This window comes from Schistocerca americana, chromosome 2 (genome assembly GCF_021461395.2).
Source record: "Schistocerca americana isolate TAMUIC-IGC-003095 chromosome 2, iqSchAmer2.1, whole genome shotgun sequence".
NCBI classification, from domain to species: Eukaryota; Metazoa; Arthropoda; class Insecta; order Orthoptera; family Acrididae; genus Schistocerca; species Schistocerca americana.
In genome coordinates, this window is record NC_060120.1 from 1,125,889,289 (window position 1) to 1,125,907,061 (window position 17,773).

The 17,773-nt window shown below is 40.3% G+C and overlaps 1 protein-coding gene across 1 annotated transcript in view; it reads left to right on the plus strand.

Annotated features, from left to right (window-relative positions):
• LOC124594721 (molybdenum cofactor biosynthesis protein 1-like) overlaps window positions 1–17,773 on the plus strand; it is a 76,743-nt gene that overhangs the window by 25,020 nt on the left and 33,950 nt on the right. Inside the window, exons 4-6 of the mRNA XM_047133090.1 lie at window positions 3,318–3,542; window positions 12,642–12,787; window positions 17,688–17,773. Coding sequence (XP_046989046.1) covers window positions 3,318–3,542; window positions 12,642–12,787; window positions 17,688–17,773 — 457 coding nt within the window. The remainder of the gene's footprint in view (window positions 1–3,317; window positions 3,543–12,641; window positions 12,788–17,687) is intronic.

Below are 17,773 nucleotides of genomic sequence, written 5' to 3' on the forward strand. Positions count from 1 at the left end.
AAGTCAACACCTGCTAATCTGTGAGACCGAAATGATGAGCCATACTACTCTATTTCACTGTACCTGTATGTTTCATTTGTATAACATTTTATTCCATCATAGATGCTGCACTTATAGTTTCATATATGCATTGCAGCAGCAGACACAATAAAAGTAGCAATCAGCAGTGCTTAGTTTGTTGAATGGGTAACAAATATGCCATTGTCCCAGTTCCACATATCCCCAAAATTTGATTCTGCCAAATTCTGTACTCTCTGAAATCGAATGTTTAATCCAAAGATGAAAGTGAACAAGTTTGATGCAGTATTGCTAATATTGTTTATTACTCATCTTGCTGAATGAAGTGCATACCGTATCCTTTCTGAAAGGTTTGGAGAAGTAATGCACATACCAGTTTTCTAAAAACTTACATTGAGATTGTGCTCTCCTTCCTCTTGTACAAATTAGTAGAGCCCTTCAGATTACTCCACAATATGCCTCTTGGCAAGGTGGTAACGACAGTATTATGAAAAGGATAGATTGGCACTCACTGTATAGTGTAGATGTGTTGCTGGCAGGGGGGGGGGGGGGGGGGGGGGAAAGGAACACCACCTATTATTAAACACGTAAGCTTTTGGTGCAACCCCCCCCCCCCCCTTTCCCTCACACACACACACACACACACACACACACACACACACACACGCACACGCACACACATGCGCGCAAATGCAGATCACACATACATGACCACTGTCTCCGGCTGCTAGGGCCAGACTGGGAGCAACTGTGCATCATGGGAGAAACAACGGTCGGGTGTGTGTGTGTGTGTGTGTGTGTGTGTGTGTGTGTGTGTGTGTGTGTGTTTTTTGTCCACTTTGGAAGAAGACTTTCTGATGGAAAGCTTACGTGTTTAGTAGTCTTTTTGTTGTGCTTGTCTGTGACCTAACATCTCCTGTATACAGTGAATAGCAATGTATCTTTTTTATAATATGGTCATTACTCCAGCCTAGATTTCTATTGTTTGTTTCCTTTTAAGACCTTATAAAGACAGTTACTGACAATTTCTTTTTTCTTATTGGAGAAAAGTAAAACCATATGGGGGCCAGACGTAGATTGTAAATGAATATGGAATAGAGTATTTTTATTCTCCCTGTATGCAGTGTCAATAACGTCACCTCACACACTTCATTTCTGGCAGCACCTCCTTCTCAACACATGACTGTCCCCCGCCACCTCACCATAGTCTTCAAGTTATATCCTATAGCACTTCTGGGTGGACAAATAGATGAAGGATGTAGTTTAAAACAGTATAACTAAACTTAAAAGTCAAACTGCCCTTTTATAGAGACTGCCATCATTATTTAAACATACTAAACAACATCAAAACAGTCAAAAGAAATTTTTTTTCAAAAGAGCGGAAAATTGTAGTGAAATTCATGAGAGGATTGTTTTAAATTGTTATATCTTAAATCAATAAGTATGTCAGCATTTCCCAGGATTTTCTGGCTTAATTAAGACTAGGTCATGCCACCACAGTGGTCAGACAGTGGACTTGACTTCCAGAGGACAACGGACCCGAATCCCATCGGGCCATCAAAATTTGGGTTTTCCTTGATTTCCCTAAATGATTTAAGACAAATGCTGGGATGGTTCCTTTGAAAAAGATGACATTCGGCTGAGGAAGCTAATTTCTGTGGCATGTCTGATGACACAGTGCTGGTGGAAGCACGAGTATTTCAGAGCACACCATTCATTGCACATTGTTAAACATAGGGCTCTGCTGCAGACAACCCCTGTATGTTCCCATGTTGACAACACAGTTGAATTACAATTTCTGTGGCTCAGGAGCATTGAGATTGGGCAGTGAATCAATAGAAATGTGTCATCTGGTTGAATCATTCGAGTTTCGCATAACACCTACTTGACGGTTTTGTGCACATACACTGTCAACAGAGTGAATTGGTGCTTGCAAGGTGCACTTTGCTACAGACTTAGGCCAGTGGGAGCAATATTATGCTATGGAGGACATTCACCTGGTCTTCTATGGGTCCTGTGGTAGTAACTGAAGGCTCCATAACAGCTTTGTTCTGTGTGAACGTTATTGTGCACTGTCCGCACCCTGTCCCTAATGAAGGTGACATGTTTCAACAATATGACTTTCAGTGTCACGAGGCCAGAATCAAATTCACCCCTTCTGAATCTGATGGAATACATCTGCGATGCTATCAGATACCAGTTCTGCACCCAGAAACCACTGATCTCCAATTTATGGGAATTACATGACCTGTGCTTAGACATGCGGTGCTGCATAATGCTGGGAACATACCTCACATAATGCTGGGAACATACCTGAAATTTGTTGAACTTGTCCCACACAAAATCACTGCTGTATTGTGTTCCAACAGTGGACAAACACATTATCAAACAGGAGGTCATAGTGTTTTGTCTCATCAGTTTATATATTCAATGCTTGAATGAAAGGTGTGCTCTTTTCCTTTTTTCTGCCATTGCGTGTATGTGTAAAGCAGGATGTTCTACCATTTGGGCTTGTTTATATGATGGCTGTCAGTATTACCACCTGCAGAGATACTAAATGCTCCTTTTGTGAAGACCTTTTATCTTGAGAACACTTTCAACTTTGTTTCACAAATGGCAGCACAGTTTCATGTAATTGTTAAAATAATACTTTCAGCAAAAGATGTGTGCGTTGGAGTGGGGAAAAAGATTGGAGATGTATGTAGTTTAATTTTCATAAATTGTTAAGAAGGTTAACAGCTTGGCATGCTAAGATAAATTCAGACATTCTCTAAAAAGAGAGAAAAAGATTAATTTAACAGAATCAGTGAGGTATACAAATATAACAACAGACTTGTAGAACCATTATTTTGTAGGTTAGATTAGATTAGATTCAGCTTTTGTTCCAAGACCCAAAACATGAGACGATTCTCATGGGTGAGTAACATGCCAGAAAGTATAACATAAAAAATATAAAACATTTGAATACCCTGATCATTTGTCAGGAGATTGTCAAACTAGGTGAATACAATACAAACTGGAACAGCTAATATTTTCAGAATTGATACGCTGTCAGACTGAAACATTGTTATGCACTATTAATAAATTTATCAAACAAAAAGTACATAATCTTGACTGTTATGACAAAGTGCTCTCAGAACTGAAATCTAACAGACATTCTTATTTAAGCTGGCCTAACAGCCACTGTTAAGATATTCATCTATTGAGTAGGATGAGTTACCTATCAAAAAGTCTTTCAAACTCTGTTTAAACCATGCTTTATCTGATACCAAGTTTTTAATGGTGTCTTTCTTCAACAGATAAATTGTGTTGTAATGCGAGGTTTTAATGAAGATGAAGTGTGCAGTTTTGTGGAGTTAACAAAAGAGAAAAATGTTGATGTAAGATTTATCGAGTACATGCCTTTCAGCGGCAACAAATGGAATGATGGGAAGATGGTCTCATTTAGTGAAATGGTCCAAATAATTAGAAAGCAGTGGCCTAATTTTGATCCTCTGCCCAATGGGCCCAATGATACCTCAAAGGTACGTGCAGTATTACATATGAACATACATTGAAAATAATTTAATGTTTATGACTTACTACCAATCACAATAATACTTCACATCTGCTGGTGGTATGAGAGATGGACTGGTTTAGTTACATATTTCTCATCCCATTCAGTAAGTCTGTCCTGGCCTGGGTTTCTCTGCAGCTTTTCTACAACTCTCCCCATTTCCTAAACCTTGACAATCCTTTTCTTTCTTCCCTTTTCCATCCCCTTATTGTTTCTGCCAGAAGAAGAAGCCACTGGCTCCGAAAGCTTGCACATTTCCATAACTTTAAGGGGAGTTAGAAGCGGAAAACATTCTTTTTCACTTTTTCGGGTTTTTACCTGATTATAAAATTTGCAATTTTCCAAATAAAATGATATGTATATTACTTATAAACTTGCGTGGGAAGTATTTTATTTTATTTTCTAAAATATAATCTACACTAGTTGAAAATGTTAAAATTTTTACACGCATTACTTCAAGACCTAATAAAATCTGTAATTTTTTATATACAGGGTAGTCCATTGATCGTGACCGGGCCATATGTCTCACGAAATAAGTGTCAAACGAAAAAACTACAAAGAACGAAATTTGTCTAGCTCGAAGGGGGAAACCAGCTGGCGCAATGGTTGGCCTGCTATAAGGCGCTGCCATAGCTCAAACTGATATCAACTGTGTTTTTTTAAATAGGAACCCCATTTTTTATTGCATATTCATGTAATACGTAAAGAAATGTGAATGTTTTAGTTGGACCACTTTTTTCGCTTTGTGATAGATGGCACTGTAATAGTCACAAACATATGTCTCATAATTTTAGACGAACAGTTGGTAACAGGAAGGTTTTTTAAATTAAAATACAGAACGTAGGTACATTTGAACATTTTATTTTGGTTGTTCCATATGTGATACATGTACCTTTGTGAACTTATCATTTCTGAGAACGCATGCTGTTGTGGCGTGATTACCTGTGAATACCACATTAATGCAATAAATGCTCAAAATGATGTCTGTCAACCTCAATGCCTTTGGCAATACGTGTAACGACATTCCTCTCAACAGTGAGTAGTTCGCCTTCCGTAATGTTCGCACATGCATTGACAATGCACTGACGCATGTTGTCAGGCATTGTCGGTGGATCACGATAGCAAATATCCTTCAACTTTCCCCACAGAAAGAAATCCGGGGACGTCGGATCCGGTGAACGTGCGGGCCATGGTATGGTGCTTTGACAACCAATCCACCTGTCATGAAATATGCTATTCAATACTGCTTCAACCGCACGCAAACTATTTGCCGGACATCCATCATGTTGGAAGTACATCGCCATTCTGTCATGCAGTGAAACATCTAGTAGTAACATTGGTAGAACATTATGCAGGAAATCAGCATACATTGCACCATTTAGATTGCCATCGATAAAATGGGGGCCAATTATCCTTCCTCCCTTAATGCCACACCATACATTAACCTGCCTAGGTCGCTGCTGTTCCACTTGTTGCTGCCATCATAGATTTTCCGTTGCCCAATAGTGCATATTATGGCGGTTTAGGTTACCGCTGTTGGTGAATGATGCCTCATCGCTAAATAGAATGCATGCAAAAAATCTTTCATCGTCCTGTAATTTCTCTTGTGCCCAGTGGCAGAACTGTACATGACGTTTAAAGTCATCACCATGCAATTCCTGGTGCATAGAAATATGGTACGGGTGCAATCGATGTTGATGTAGCATTCTAAACACCGACGTTTTTGAGATTCCCAATTCTCACGCTTTTTGTCTGCTACTGATGTGTGGATTAGCTGCCCCAGCAGCTAAAACACCTACTAGGGCATCATCATTTGTTGCAGGTCGTGGTTGATGTTTCACATGTGGCTGGACACTTCCTGTTTCCTTAAATAATGTAACTATCCGGCGAATGGTCTGGACACTTCAATGATATCGTCCAGGATACCAAGCAGCATACATAGCACACGCCCCTTGGGCATTTTGATCACAATAGCCATACATCAACACGATATCGACCTTTTCCGCAATTGGTAAATGGTCCATTTTAACACAGGTAATGTATCACGAAGCAAATACCGTCCGCACTGGCGGAATGTTATGTGATACCACATACTTATATGTTTGTGACTATTACAGCAGCTGGCTGGAGTGGCCGAGCAGTGCTAGGCGCTACAGTCTGGAAACGCGCGACCGCTACGGTCGCAGGTTCGATCCTGCCTCGGGCATGGATGTGTGTGATGTCCTTAGGTTAGTTAGATTTAAGTAGTTCTAAGTTCTAGGGGACTGATGACCTCAGAAGTTAAGTCCCATAGTGCTCAGAGCCATTTGAACCATTTTTGACTATTACAGCCCCATCTATCACAAAGCGAAAAAAGTGGTCCAGCTAAAACATTCATATTTCTTTATGTACTACATGAATATGTAATAAAAATGGGGGTTCCTATTTTAAAAAAATGCAGTTGATATGAGTTTGACCCATGGCAGTGCCATCTACCAGGCCAACCATAGCGCCATCTGGTTTCTCCCTTCAAGCTAGACGAATTTCGTTCTTTGTAGTTTTTTCATTTGATGCTTATTATGTGAGATATTTGGCCCGGTCACTATCAATGGACCACCCTGTAGAAAGCTGTGGATTGCTGTGTTATAAAGGTTAAATTATGTGTTTGTATTGGTAGCACTGTCAAAAATAGTATCGTATCTTTTCATAGTATAAACATGCTTTGTACATCGAAGTGCTAACATTTTTCTGAGGAATAGTGACGAATAGACTGGTAAATCTCTCAAAAAGTATGACTCCAAAATGAAGTGTTTTTGAGAAATGTGGGTTTCATGGTAATAAATTTTTGAATAAAGAGAAACATTGTGTTCAGCATGTGGTGTGTGAAGTTACAGACAATGAAATACTCGCAAACTCATGAGTATCTAGAGAAACACCCATTAGTGCTTCGAAGATTAAAATAAAACATAGTGATAACACAGTTATCTCAAAACAAAACTCATGTAAATGGTAGGTTAGGTTATATTCTGATACATCTACACATCGTAACAGGGGTGTTATGTGAATGTGTGTGCTGTATGTATGTGGAGGGCCAGTTAGTTTACATGAAGACATTGAGGTATCAAATGGACTAGCCAGGAAACTTATCATTAATTCTGCCAGTTGTAAATATACTCATTCATTTTGGAGTTCTGATAAGTGTAAAGATAATTATTTTGAAATAAATGTTAGGTGGTTTTATGGATTGAGAGCTATTGGCAAAGGACACACTGCAGCAGAAACAATGTGTGTCGTGATGTATATGCCACGCCCACTTTGTAAAATGGACAAGTATGCAGGATTTCCAGAATGAGATTTTCACTCTGCAGCGGAGTGTGCGCTGATATGAAACTTCCTGGCAGATTAAAACTGTGTTCGAGTCTCGGTCGGGCACACAGTTTTAATCTGCCAGGAAGTTTCATATGCAGGATTTATTGGAGCTGCTGTGAAATCCACTGCATGTGAGTCAATTAAGGGTGCTGCAAATGAAGCTGCTGAAATAAACGATGGTATGATTGACATATCAGTAGCTTTTGGGGCACTTGGTAGAAGCGCAGCTGAAGTTCTAAGAATTCTGTTGCTACAGTGACCAGTGGTGGATACTGGAAAGCTAATAGATTTCCAGATTTTAACCAAACATTCTTATAAGTATAAATCAGGGAATGAAGAAGGGCATATCTGTGACAGAAATTATGAAGGACAACTAGTCGTACGGAGGCCTGTGCAGCTGTTGAAATTTATAATCGATCTGTAAACTAAAGGGGAGTGTGTTACACTAAGTTCTTAGGTTGTGCAGACTCAAATGCATATAACAGTGTAGTAGCCACTCAGCCTTATGGTGAGAAGCTTATCACAGAACTGGAATGTGTTGGTCATGCCCTCCTGGATCTGGTTCATGGTGCAATTACCGCAATGCCCAGTACTCAAACAGGTCATACAGCCATAAACATTATATCCCAGCAGCAGTTGTGGATATCATAAAACCTGTTTACAGAGACCTGGCAATCCTGAATTATTGAAGAAGTGTCTGCATTGTCAGACTCAAAATCCCAATGAGTCGTTCAATAATCTTATAGCGTCAGTGTCGTCGTAACTGCTGTCTGCGTCACGTCTGCTGTGCAGCGAACTATGCTGATTTAAGTATTAACTCTATTTTTCTTACTTGTAACTTCTTCTTCCGTGTGTTTTTGCTTTTAGGAAGCTTTAATTGTCGAGTGCTAGTAATAGTGTTCCATAGATTTTGTGTTTGTTTTGAATACAGTCAGAGAAAGTCCGTTTAGTCAGCCATAGTACCAGTAGTGCTAGTGTTTGTTTTCAATACAGTCCAGAGACAGGTAGTGCTATTTTCATTGTTTTCTACAGGAAGTGTCTAGTAACCACAGTTTAGTCAACTATCAGCCGCCTTTAGTGAATTAGCAGTCTAGTTATAAGTTGATTAACTCTCTACAGTAAATTGATTTCTTAAGATGGATAGGATGTGAGACTGCTGTGTACGGACACAGGAGGAGCTGGCCACTGTTCGCAAACAGCTGAACGTGTTGATGGCCGCGGTTAGCCGTCTTCAGGCAGTGGTGAGTCTGGTGCGTTGCATGGTACACCCCAGGTGTTACATGCTTCACCCACTGACCCTGCTGTCGACACATCTTTGCGGATACCGGGCGCGGTTGTGCCACCCTCTTCCCAAGGGGAGTGGCGGGTTCAGCGGCATTCGCGGCGCACAAGGTGGAGGGTCAGTGTGGAGGCTGGCCGTGTGGCATCGCCCGTTCTGCCTGTGAGTGGACATGTGGCCTCTCCTTCAGCAAGGTCCGAGCAGGCACATGGGGGGAGGGGTTTATTAGTTATTGGGAGCTCCAACGTTAGGCGGGTGATGGAGCCGCTTAGGGAAATAGCGGAAAGGTCGGGGAAGAAGGTCAGTGTTCACTCTGTCTGCTTGCCGGGGGTCTCATCCGAGATGTGGAGGAGACCGCGCCGGCAGTGATAGAGAGCACTGGGTGCACCCGACTGCAAATTGTTGCTCATGTCGGCACCAATGACTCCTGCCGTCTGGGTTCAGAGGTCATCCTCAGTTCGTTCAGGCGGTTAGCGGAGTTGGTGAAGGCGGAAAGCCTCGCGGGGTGGAATCTGAGCTAGCTATTTGTAGTATCGTTCCCAGAACCGATAGTGATCCTCTGGTTTGGAGCCGAGTGGAAGGCTTAAACCAGGGACTCAGACGATTCTACGGAGATCTGGGGTGCAAATTTCTCGACCTCCGCTATCGGGTGGAGAAATGTAGGGTCCCCCTGAATAGGTCACGCATGCACTACATGCAGGAAGTGGCTACAAGGGTAGCGGAGTATATGTGGAGTGCACATGTGGGTTTTTTAGGTTAGAGAATTCCCTCCCTAGGCCCGACAAGACACCTCCTGAGATGCGGCAAGGTAAGAGTAGACAAAATGCAACAGGGAATAACAATATTAATGTGCTAATAGTAAACTGCAGGAGCGTCTATAGAAAGGTCCCAGAACTGCTCTCATTAATAAGCGGTCACAATGCCCACATAGTACTAGGGACAGAAAGTTGGCTGAAACCAGATGTAAACAGTAATGAAATTCTAAACTCAGATTGGAGTGTATACCGCAGAGACAGGCTGGACAGTGAAGGGGGAGGCATGTTTAAAGCAATAAGAAGTGCAATAGTATCGAAGGAAATTGACGGAGATCCGAAATGTGAAATAATTTGGGTGAAGGTCACGGTTAAAGCAGGCTCAGACATGGTAATGGGATGTCTCTATAGGCCCCCTGGCTCAGCAGCTGTTGTGGCTGAGCACCTGAAGGATAATTTGGAAAATATTTCGAGTAGATTTGCCCAACATGTTATAGTTCTGGGTGGAGATTTTAATTTGCCGGATATAGACTGGGAGACTCAAACTTTCATAACGGGTGGCAGGGACAAAGAATCCAGTGAAATTTTTTAAGAGCTTTATCTGAAAACTACCTTGAGCAGTTAAACAGAGAACCGACTCGTGGCGATAACATATTAGACCTTCTAGTGACAAACAGACCTGAACTATTTGAAACAGTTAACGCAGAACAGGGAATCAGTGATCATAAAACGGTTACTGCATCGATGATTTCAGCCGTAAATAGAAATATTAAAAAAGGTACGAAGATTTTTCTGGTTAGCAAAAGTGACAAAAATCAGATTTCAGAGTACCTGACGGCTCAACACAAAAGTTTTGTTTTAAGTACAGATAGTGTTGAGGATCAGTGGACAAAGTTCAAAACCATCGTACAATATGCGTCAGATGAGTATGTGCCAAGCAAGATCGTAAGAGATGGAAAAGAGCCAGCGTGGTACAACAACCAAGTTAGAAAACTGCTGTGGAAGCAAAGGGAACTTCACAGCAAACATAAACATAGCCAACACCTTGCAGACAAACAAAAATTACGCGAAGCGAAATGTAATGTGAGGAGGGCCATGCGAGAGGCGTTAAATGAATTCGAAAGTACAGTTCTATGTACTGACTTGGCAGAAAATCCTAAGAAATTTTGCTCCTATGTCAAAGCGGTAGGTGAATCAGAACAAAATGTCCAGACACTCTGTGACCAAAAAGGTACTGAAACAGAGGATGATGGACTAAAGGCCGAAATACTAAATGTCTTTTTCCAAAGCTGTTTCACAGAGGAAGACTGCACTGTAGTTCCTTCTCTAGATTGTCGCACAGATGACAAAATGGTAGATATTGAAATAGATGACAGAATGATAGAGAAACAATTAAAATCACTCAAAAGAGGAAAGGCCGCTGGACCTGATGGGATACCAGTTCAATATTACACAGAGTATGCGAAGGAACTTGCCCCCATTATTGCAGCAGTGTACCGTAGGCCTCTACAAGATCGTAGCATTCCAAAGAATTGGAAAAGGGCACAGGTCATCCCCGTTTTCAAGAAGGGATGTCGAACATATGTGCAGAACTATAGACCTATATCTCTAACGTCGATCAGTTGTAGAATTTTAGAACATGTATTATGTTCGAGTATTATGACTTTTCTGTAAACTAGAAATCTACTCTGTAGGAATCAGCATGGGTTTCGAAAAAGACGATCGTGTGAAACCCAGCTCGCGCTATTCGTCCACGAGACTCAGAGGGCCTTAGACACGGGTTCCCAGGTAGATGCTGTGTTTCTTGACTTCCGCAAGGCATTCGATACAGTTCCCCACAATCGTTTAATGAACAATTTAAGAGCATATGGACTGTCAGACCAATTATGTGATTGGATTGAAGAGTTGCTAGATAACAGAATGCAGCATGTCATTCTCAATGGAGAGAAGTCTTCCGAAGTAAGAGTAATTTCAGGTGTACTGCAGGGGAGTGTCGTAGGACTGTTGCTATTCACAATATACATAAATGACATTGTGAATGAAATCGGAAGTTCACTGAGGCTTTTTGCGGATGATGCTGTGGTATATCAAGAGGTTGCAAAAATGGTAAATTGTACTGAAATGCAGGATGATCTGCAGCGAATTGATGCATGGTGCAGGGAATGGCAATTGAATCTCAATGTAGACAAGTGTAATGTGCTGCGAATACATAGAAAGAAAGATCCCATATCATTTAGCTACAATATAACAGGTCAGCAATTGGAAGCAGTTAATTCCATAAATTATCTGGGAGTATGCATTAGGAGTGATTTAAAATGGAATGATCATATAAAGTTGATCGTCGGTAAATCAGATGCCAGACTGAGGTTCATTGGAAGAATCCTAAGGAAATGCAATCCGAAAACAAAGGAATTAGGTTACAGTACACTTGTTCGCTCACTGTTTGAATACTGCTCAGCAGTGTGGGATCCGTACCAGATAGGGTTGATAGAAGAGATAGAGAAGATCCAACAAAGAGCAGCATGCTTCGTTATAGGATCATTTAGTAATCATGAAAGCATTACGGAGATGTTAGATAAACTCCAGTGGAAGACTCTGCGGGAGAGACGCTCAGTAGCTCTGTACGGGCTTTTGTTGAAGTTTCGAGAACATACCTTCACCGAGGAGTCAAGCAGTATATTGCTCCCTCCTACGTATATCTCGCGAAGAGACGATGAGAATAAAATGAGAGAGATTAGAGCCCGCACATAGGCATACCAACAATCCTTCTTTCCACGAACAATACGAGACTGGAATAGAAGGGAGAACTAATAGAGGTACTCAAGGTAGCCTACACCGTCAGGTGGCTTGAGGAGTATGGATGTAGATGTAGATGTAGACCAAAAAATGTTTTTCTTGTAATGAAGACACTAAAGTGGGGGTCAGTCATGCTGTTATTGCTTTTAATGATGGCAACATTGGTAGCGTGAAAGTGCTACAACATATGGGAATTAATTCTGGAGCAAACTGCATCAGAGAATTTGAATGGATGGACAAGGTTTGCAATGGTAAAGCACTGTATGCAGCACAGTTGGCCACTACGGAGTCCAGAAAGAAGAAAACAAGAAAAAACATAAAAAAGGTCAAGAGGATGATATACAGTATGGTGCAGGGTGCTTCTGAGTGACTAAAAATAAAATGTTAAGCATATATTGAGTTACAGTCTATTAAAACTTTAAAAACTCTTCTTGAAAATTTAGATTTTCTCTTGCATTTTCCCTAAATCTCAGAAACTACTTCGAGTAGCGAATTAAAATTTTCAGGGAGTAATAACATACGTATTCTGAGTCTTCTGAACTAAAAGAAGAACATAATATTATGCATAAATAAAATTATTTAGAATAACATACAAAAAAGTACACAAAATTTTAACTGTGTAATTAAAAAATTGCATTTCCAAAAGCAGTGGCTGAAATGCAATTATTGTAAGACTCAGAACATATAGTTTAATGTCCTGTAAAAGTTTCTTGTCAATGGCTACAGTTGTTCCTGAAATACGGGGAAGTTAAGTCACCAAATTTAACATTGTCAGGATAGGGCGTTCAAACTCCCCTTAATGCACATTTTCTCCTTCCTCCACTTGGTGAGCAACACATTTATAGTATTTACACAACAGCAGTAGCTATTTTCTTCCAATTTCTTTTTGCAGGCATACCATGTCCCGGGCTTCAAGGGACGTGTGGGATTTATAACCTCAATGAGTGAACACTTCTGTGGCACGTGCAACCGTTTACAGATAACAGCTGATGGCAATTTGGAGGTGTGTCTCTTTGGGTATTCAGAGATATCTCTCAGGTGAGTGATGAAACATAGAATAATCATGTCCAAGTGAAAATTCATGCGAGGAAACCATAAAATTACTAGAAGACTGACAGAGTGATCAGTATTTTACCTTCAGGAGGTGAAATTCCAAAACTTCTTATAGACACATTCGTTCCTCTTGTCCTCACATTAGTCACGGAGTCCGAGTGACCTTTGAGACCTTCAGAAACTTATCCCTCTTTCCTCTCTCATGAAGGAACTGATATTTCCAAATGCTGAGTATAGAATAATACTTTCAAACTGTTTGCCATGCACATTAGGTATGTGGTTGGTATATGGAAGAGATAAACTGCAGTTAAATCCAGCAGGTATGAAATGAGTAATCTTTTCTTGAAGTTTTCAGCTTGCACCCTCCTCCCTCCCAGACATACAAACCAGATACCTCTAGCTAAATAATTTGTGAGTATATATAATTTGCCTCTGTCAGCATCATGTTACACTAACCTATTTGTGAGATTAAATTAAAGGAAAGTAATCAGAACTGGAAATTATGTAAAGACATTTTTGGCTATGTCCCTGTGTTGTATTAAAGTTAACACAGTATTTCTGTCCATGTGATGGTAACTATGATTCGCCAGCCACCGTTGCCGAGCGGTTCTAGGTGCTTCAGTCCAGAACTGCGCGACTGCTACGGTCGCAGGTTTGAATCCTGCCTTGGCTCAGATGTTAAGTCCCATAGTGCCCAGAGCCATTTCAACTGTGATTCATGATTATCAGAGTCTATATGTTCCAAATAAAAATTGGAACGTCATGTGTATAAATGTACAAATTATTAGACAATGGGACCAACAACTGACACTTTTAAATTGATGACTAGACTAAGACTTGGCGATAAGTTTGTTTCAGGACATGGTAAGGGGGGTGAGGGGTGGGAAGAATCAGCTCTCTCTTTGTGAGCATACCAGAAATCCTTTATCAACTGAAGGTAAAATAAGATATAAAAATACAGGGTCAAACAATTAATTTAAGTATCTTAAAAACCAAATGACTAATAAAATTGGAAGCTAAGAAAAGTAAGTTCATAGTAAGTAGGGTGAAACACAGGGGGCTGCAACATATTGCCATTGTTGTTTGACTTGTCTATCAAAGAAAAAAGAAATGGATCAAAACAAAATAAAAGTGAGAATGGAAATGTATCAGAAGCAAATAGGAGTAAGCAAGGAACATATTCTTTAATTAAAAAAAAAAAAAAAAGACATGTGAGGCAGATGTTCCTACAATTTTATGTTCAAAGCACAGCAGCCTGTGAAAGCAAAATATTTATGACATTGAAAAAAGAAAATCAGTGAGTGAAAAGTGTGTGTAGGTGAATTGTGGTGAAAGACTGGATATTGGAACTTCTGTTATGCTGCCCAGTATTAGTTGACTTGGTAGTAAAGGAGCAAGTTTGCAAGGGCGGATAACTGTTTGGCTACGTAAAATAGAGTGGGAGTATGGAAAAGCTAGTCCAAGATAGGATGAAAAAGATAACAGCAACTTAAAAAATGAACCCCATGAACCCCATTCCCATCTAGTGAATGCAGTGGTTGACAATATCTTGTGACATTCACCTATAAGGCTCAAACAATAATTGCTAAATAAAAATACAAAATGTTGACAAGACTGTATCTAAGCTGTCACTCTCTTTTGAAACAAGGGTGTTTAAACCAACAAACACGCAGGAAAGCAGGGACAACTCACACACTAGAGAAGGATGGGCAGTATCATTGAAGGAGTGAGCATGAACCGTGTGGAATATGTGTGGTACAAGTAAAAAAAAAAAAAAAAAAAAAAAAAAAAAAAAAAAAAAAAAAAAAAAGGTAATGATAGTAAAATTCCAATCCCGGGAGCGGAAAGACTTACCTTAGGGGGAAAAAGGACAGGTATACACTCGCACACACGCACATATCCATCCACACATACAGACACAAGCAGATATATATATGTCTGCTTGTGTCTTTATGTGTGGATGGGTATGTGCGTGTGTGCGAGTGTATACCTGTCCTTTTTTCCCCTTAAGGTAAGTCTTTCCACTCCCGGGATTGGAATGACTCCTTACCCTCTCCCTTAAAACCCACTTCCTTTCGTCTTCCCCTCTCCTTCCCTCTTTCCTGATGAGGCAACAGTTTGTTGCGAAAGCTTGAATTTTGTGTGTATGTTTGTGTTTGTTTGTGTGTCTATCGACCTGCCAGCGCTTTCGTTCGGTAAGTCACCTCATCTTTATTTTTATATATAGAAGTTTATTATTTTATTTACCGGTCTTGCAGTTTCCTTGATTTCTTGCAAAGTACAGTACAATGAAAACCTACCATATTGCATAACAAGTAGATGAGTATAAACTTCAGAATAGCATCATCGCCATTAAATGACCTATGTTTTCTTTACTAACAAGAGAAGGGACAGAAGCAATAAACACAAAATCAGAACTGCTTTTGCTTGATTACAGCAGGGACAATAATTTTTAACATCTACATTTACAACAGATCATATTTACAAAATGTTTTCGAAATTTGCTCTGTTTACTCAAATGAAAGTATTGCACTGCTCAATCATTCATTTACACTCAACCCCGACTGCTGCACATGCTGTGGGGTGTGTCATCTGGTTATGTCATATGTTCAGTGTTTCTCACCAATTTTTGGGGTATTTTGAAATGTACAAAAAGGAAAATGCAGAAAGTTATCACATTTTGCTGCACATTACCTGCGTCACAGAAAAATAGTGTATACAAATCTTCTCAGATTTGCCACTGAATAACTTTGTCCAAGCCTCACAATATTTCACCAACACAACTGTTCGTCATCTTCAGGTAGTGGTGGGTCCTGTCATCACTGCTGCAAGATGTGGCTGGTGATATTCGCACAGCAGAATTGAAATTTGTCAGGCTAGAAGCAGGAGTACGAATGTGTGGACAGGCACTCCCAGTTGGATGGAAATGCCATTCATAGTAGCCTTCTGCTTATGTGTTGTGGGCAATGACTGCACTTATGGACACTCGTGTGGTTAAGAGCTGAATTAACTCTCTGCAAGGTACTGCATCAGGTCATACATCGGAGGATCTGGTTTCTACTGTTTTAATTTCATGGCAGTCAGTGCTGGATTCTGGGCAGTGCTTAGTCAAAATTCCATATTCCTGTTGGTAAGATTGCCCACCGTATGGATACATGCCTCATTCTTAAAAACACAGTCCTAGAGTGATGATGCTGAGGATACAATTTCAGTCCTCTTGGGAAACGTGTGGTGCCCTGTATTCAGGCAGTGCTCTGCTACCATTAATTTACTGGGTGGCATTTTTGTCAGCGCTGTTGAACACAGTGTTCTTGCACAATGTGAGGTGTCTGCCCTATATAAGGTTTCCCATAATGGCATCAGATCTTATATGTGATCTGTGTTTTCTAAGGTCAAAATTGTCTTTAACTGAACACAAACGATTCCTTAGTTTTGCTGGTAGACGAAAAACACACTTGATTCTGTTTCTCTTAGCGATTCTTTCAATTTTGAAAACATGCCACTGAAATATGGCAAGAAAGCCATTTGCAGTGCTTGTCTAAGTATCTTCATTTACATCCCTACACTGAACTTGCTTTGCTCAGAACACATTGCAAATCTGTTTACAAGAATAAACATTCTGCTGGAACACTGTTCTTAGGTGTTACAGTTCACCAGGCAGACTGTCGGTATCTGAAATCACGTGTGCTCTATGTGCCAGGGAGTGTAAGACACTACCACATTGTGCAGGGTGACGGCAACTTTTGGACCTCAAATATAACTCTGCGTGTATCAGTTTGCAGTAGAGACTAAGCCCCAGTGCTATGTCAGCTTTTCTTCTAACCGTGACATCCAGGAATGGTAAGCTGCTATCTTTTTGTACTTCCACAGTGAACTGAATATTCAGATGGAGCGAGTGCAAATGCTGCAGGGACATAGGTAGTGTCTGTATTATGTGGGCCACACCACAAATGTCTCTTCAGCATTCTGCCAGAAGGAGGAATGTTGGATATTTACTAAGGGAAATAGAGGATCTCCCATGGGAACACTGTCCACTTGATTAAAGTAGTTGGTGTTACATAAGAAATAGGATGAGGTATGCACATGTTTAAACAGCATCACAATTTCTTTCTCAAACTTGCTGCTAATAACCTCTAATGAGGGCTGCAGGGGCACTTTTGTAAGTAATGATATAACATTTGAGCTAACTAAAAGATCTGAAAGTTCTAGTTTAAGCATCTTCAGGTATTCTATGAAATCCTCTGAATTCTAAATATGATGGTCATAGTCATCCACATGATAAATTTCAAAGCTGTCACGTGGAAATTGCCAGTTGCATCTTGCAGCAGTGATGGTGGAAATCACCACCACCTGAAGATGCCAAAACGTTGTGTCACTGAAATATTGAGGGAGGGACTTGCATAATGTTATCTGGTGGGGAACCCAAAGTGTTTTTGCAACAGATCTATTAGGCAAGCCTGAAAAGTCACATATACTCCAAGCAGTAAGTACCTGTTATAAAATGGTCACATTAGTGAGCTTGGCAATTAATTAAGAGTTTATCAATAAATTTGGCTTCATTTTGCAAGAAATTGTGCTGTGTTCCAGTACTCCCTCTTCAACAAAACTAATGTCAGTTTCTGCTCCACCTCTTCAGCCCGAGATCCTATGTATACTCTTGAGCATTTGTGTAAGATACCTGTTTATTTATAAAAATAAAAGTAACTTCTATCATGACTTTCCCATTCTTGTCCAGTGGGTTTGTTATCCTGCTGTTGCCTACTGCAGACTACAAGATTACTGTTGAAGATTTCTGCAAAGTTTTTCTTCCTTTTTAGTGTACCAACATTTCACTGTGTGGTAATTGCCTGGTACTGTTTAACGGGTGTTTTAACTGTTGTTTCAGAGATGCAATACGAAGCAAATGCAGTGAGGATGACTTGCTTTCCATGATTGGGGCAGCAGTGAGAAGAAAGAAGAAACAACATGGAG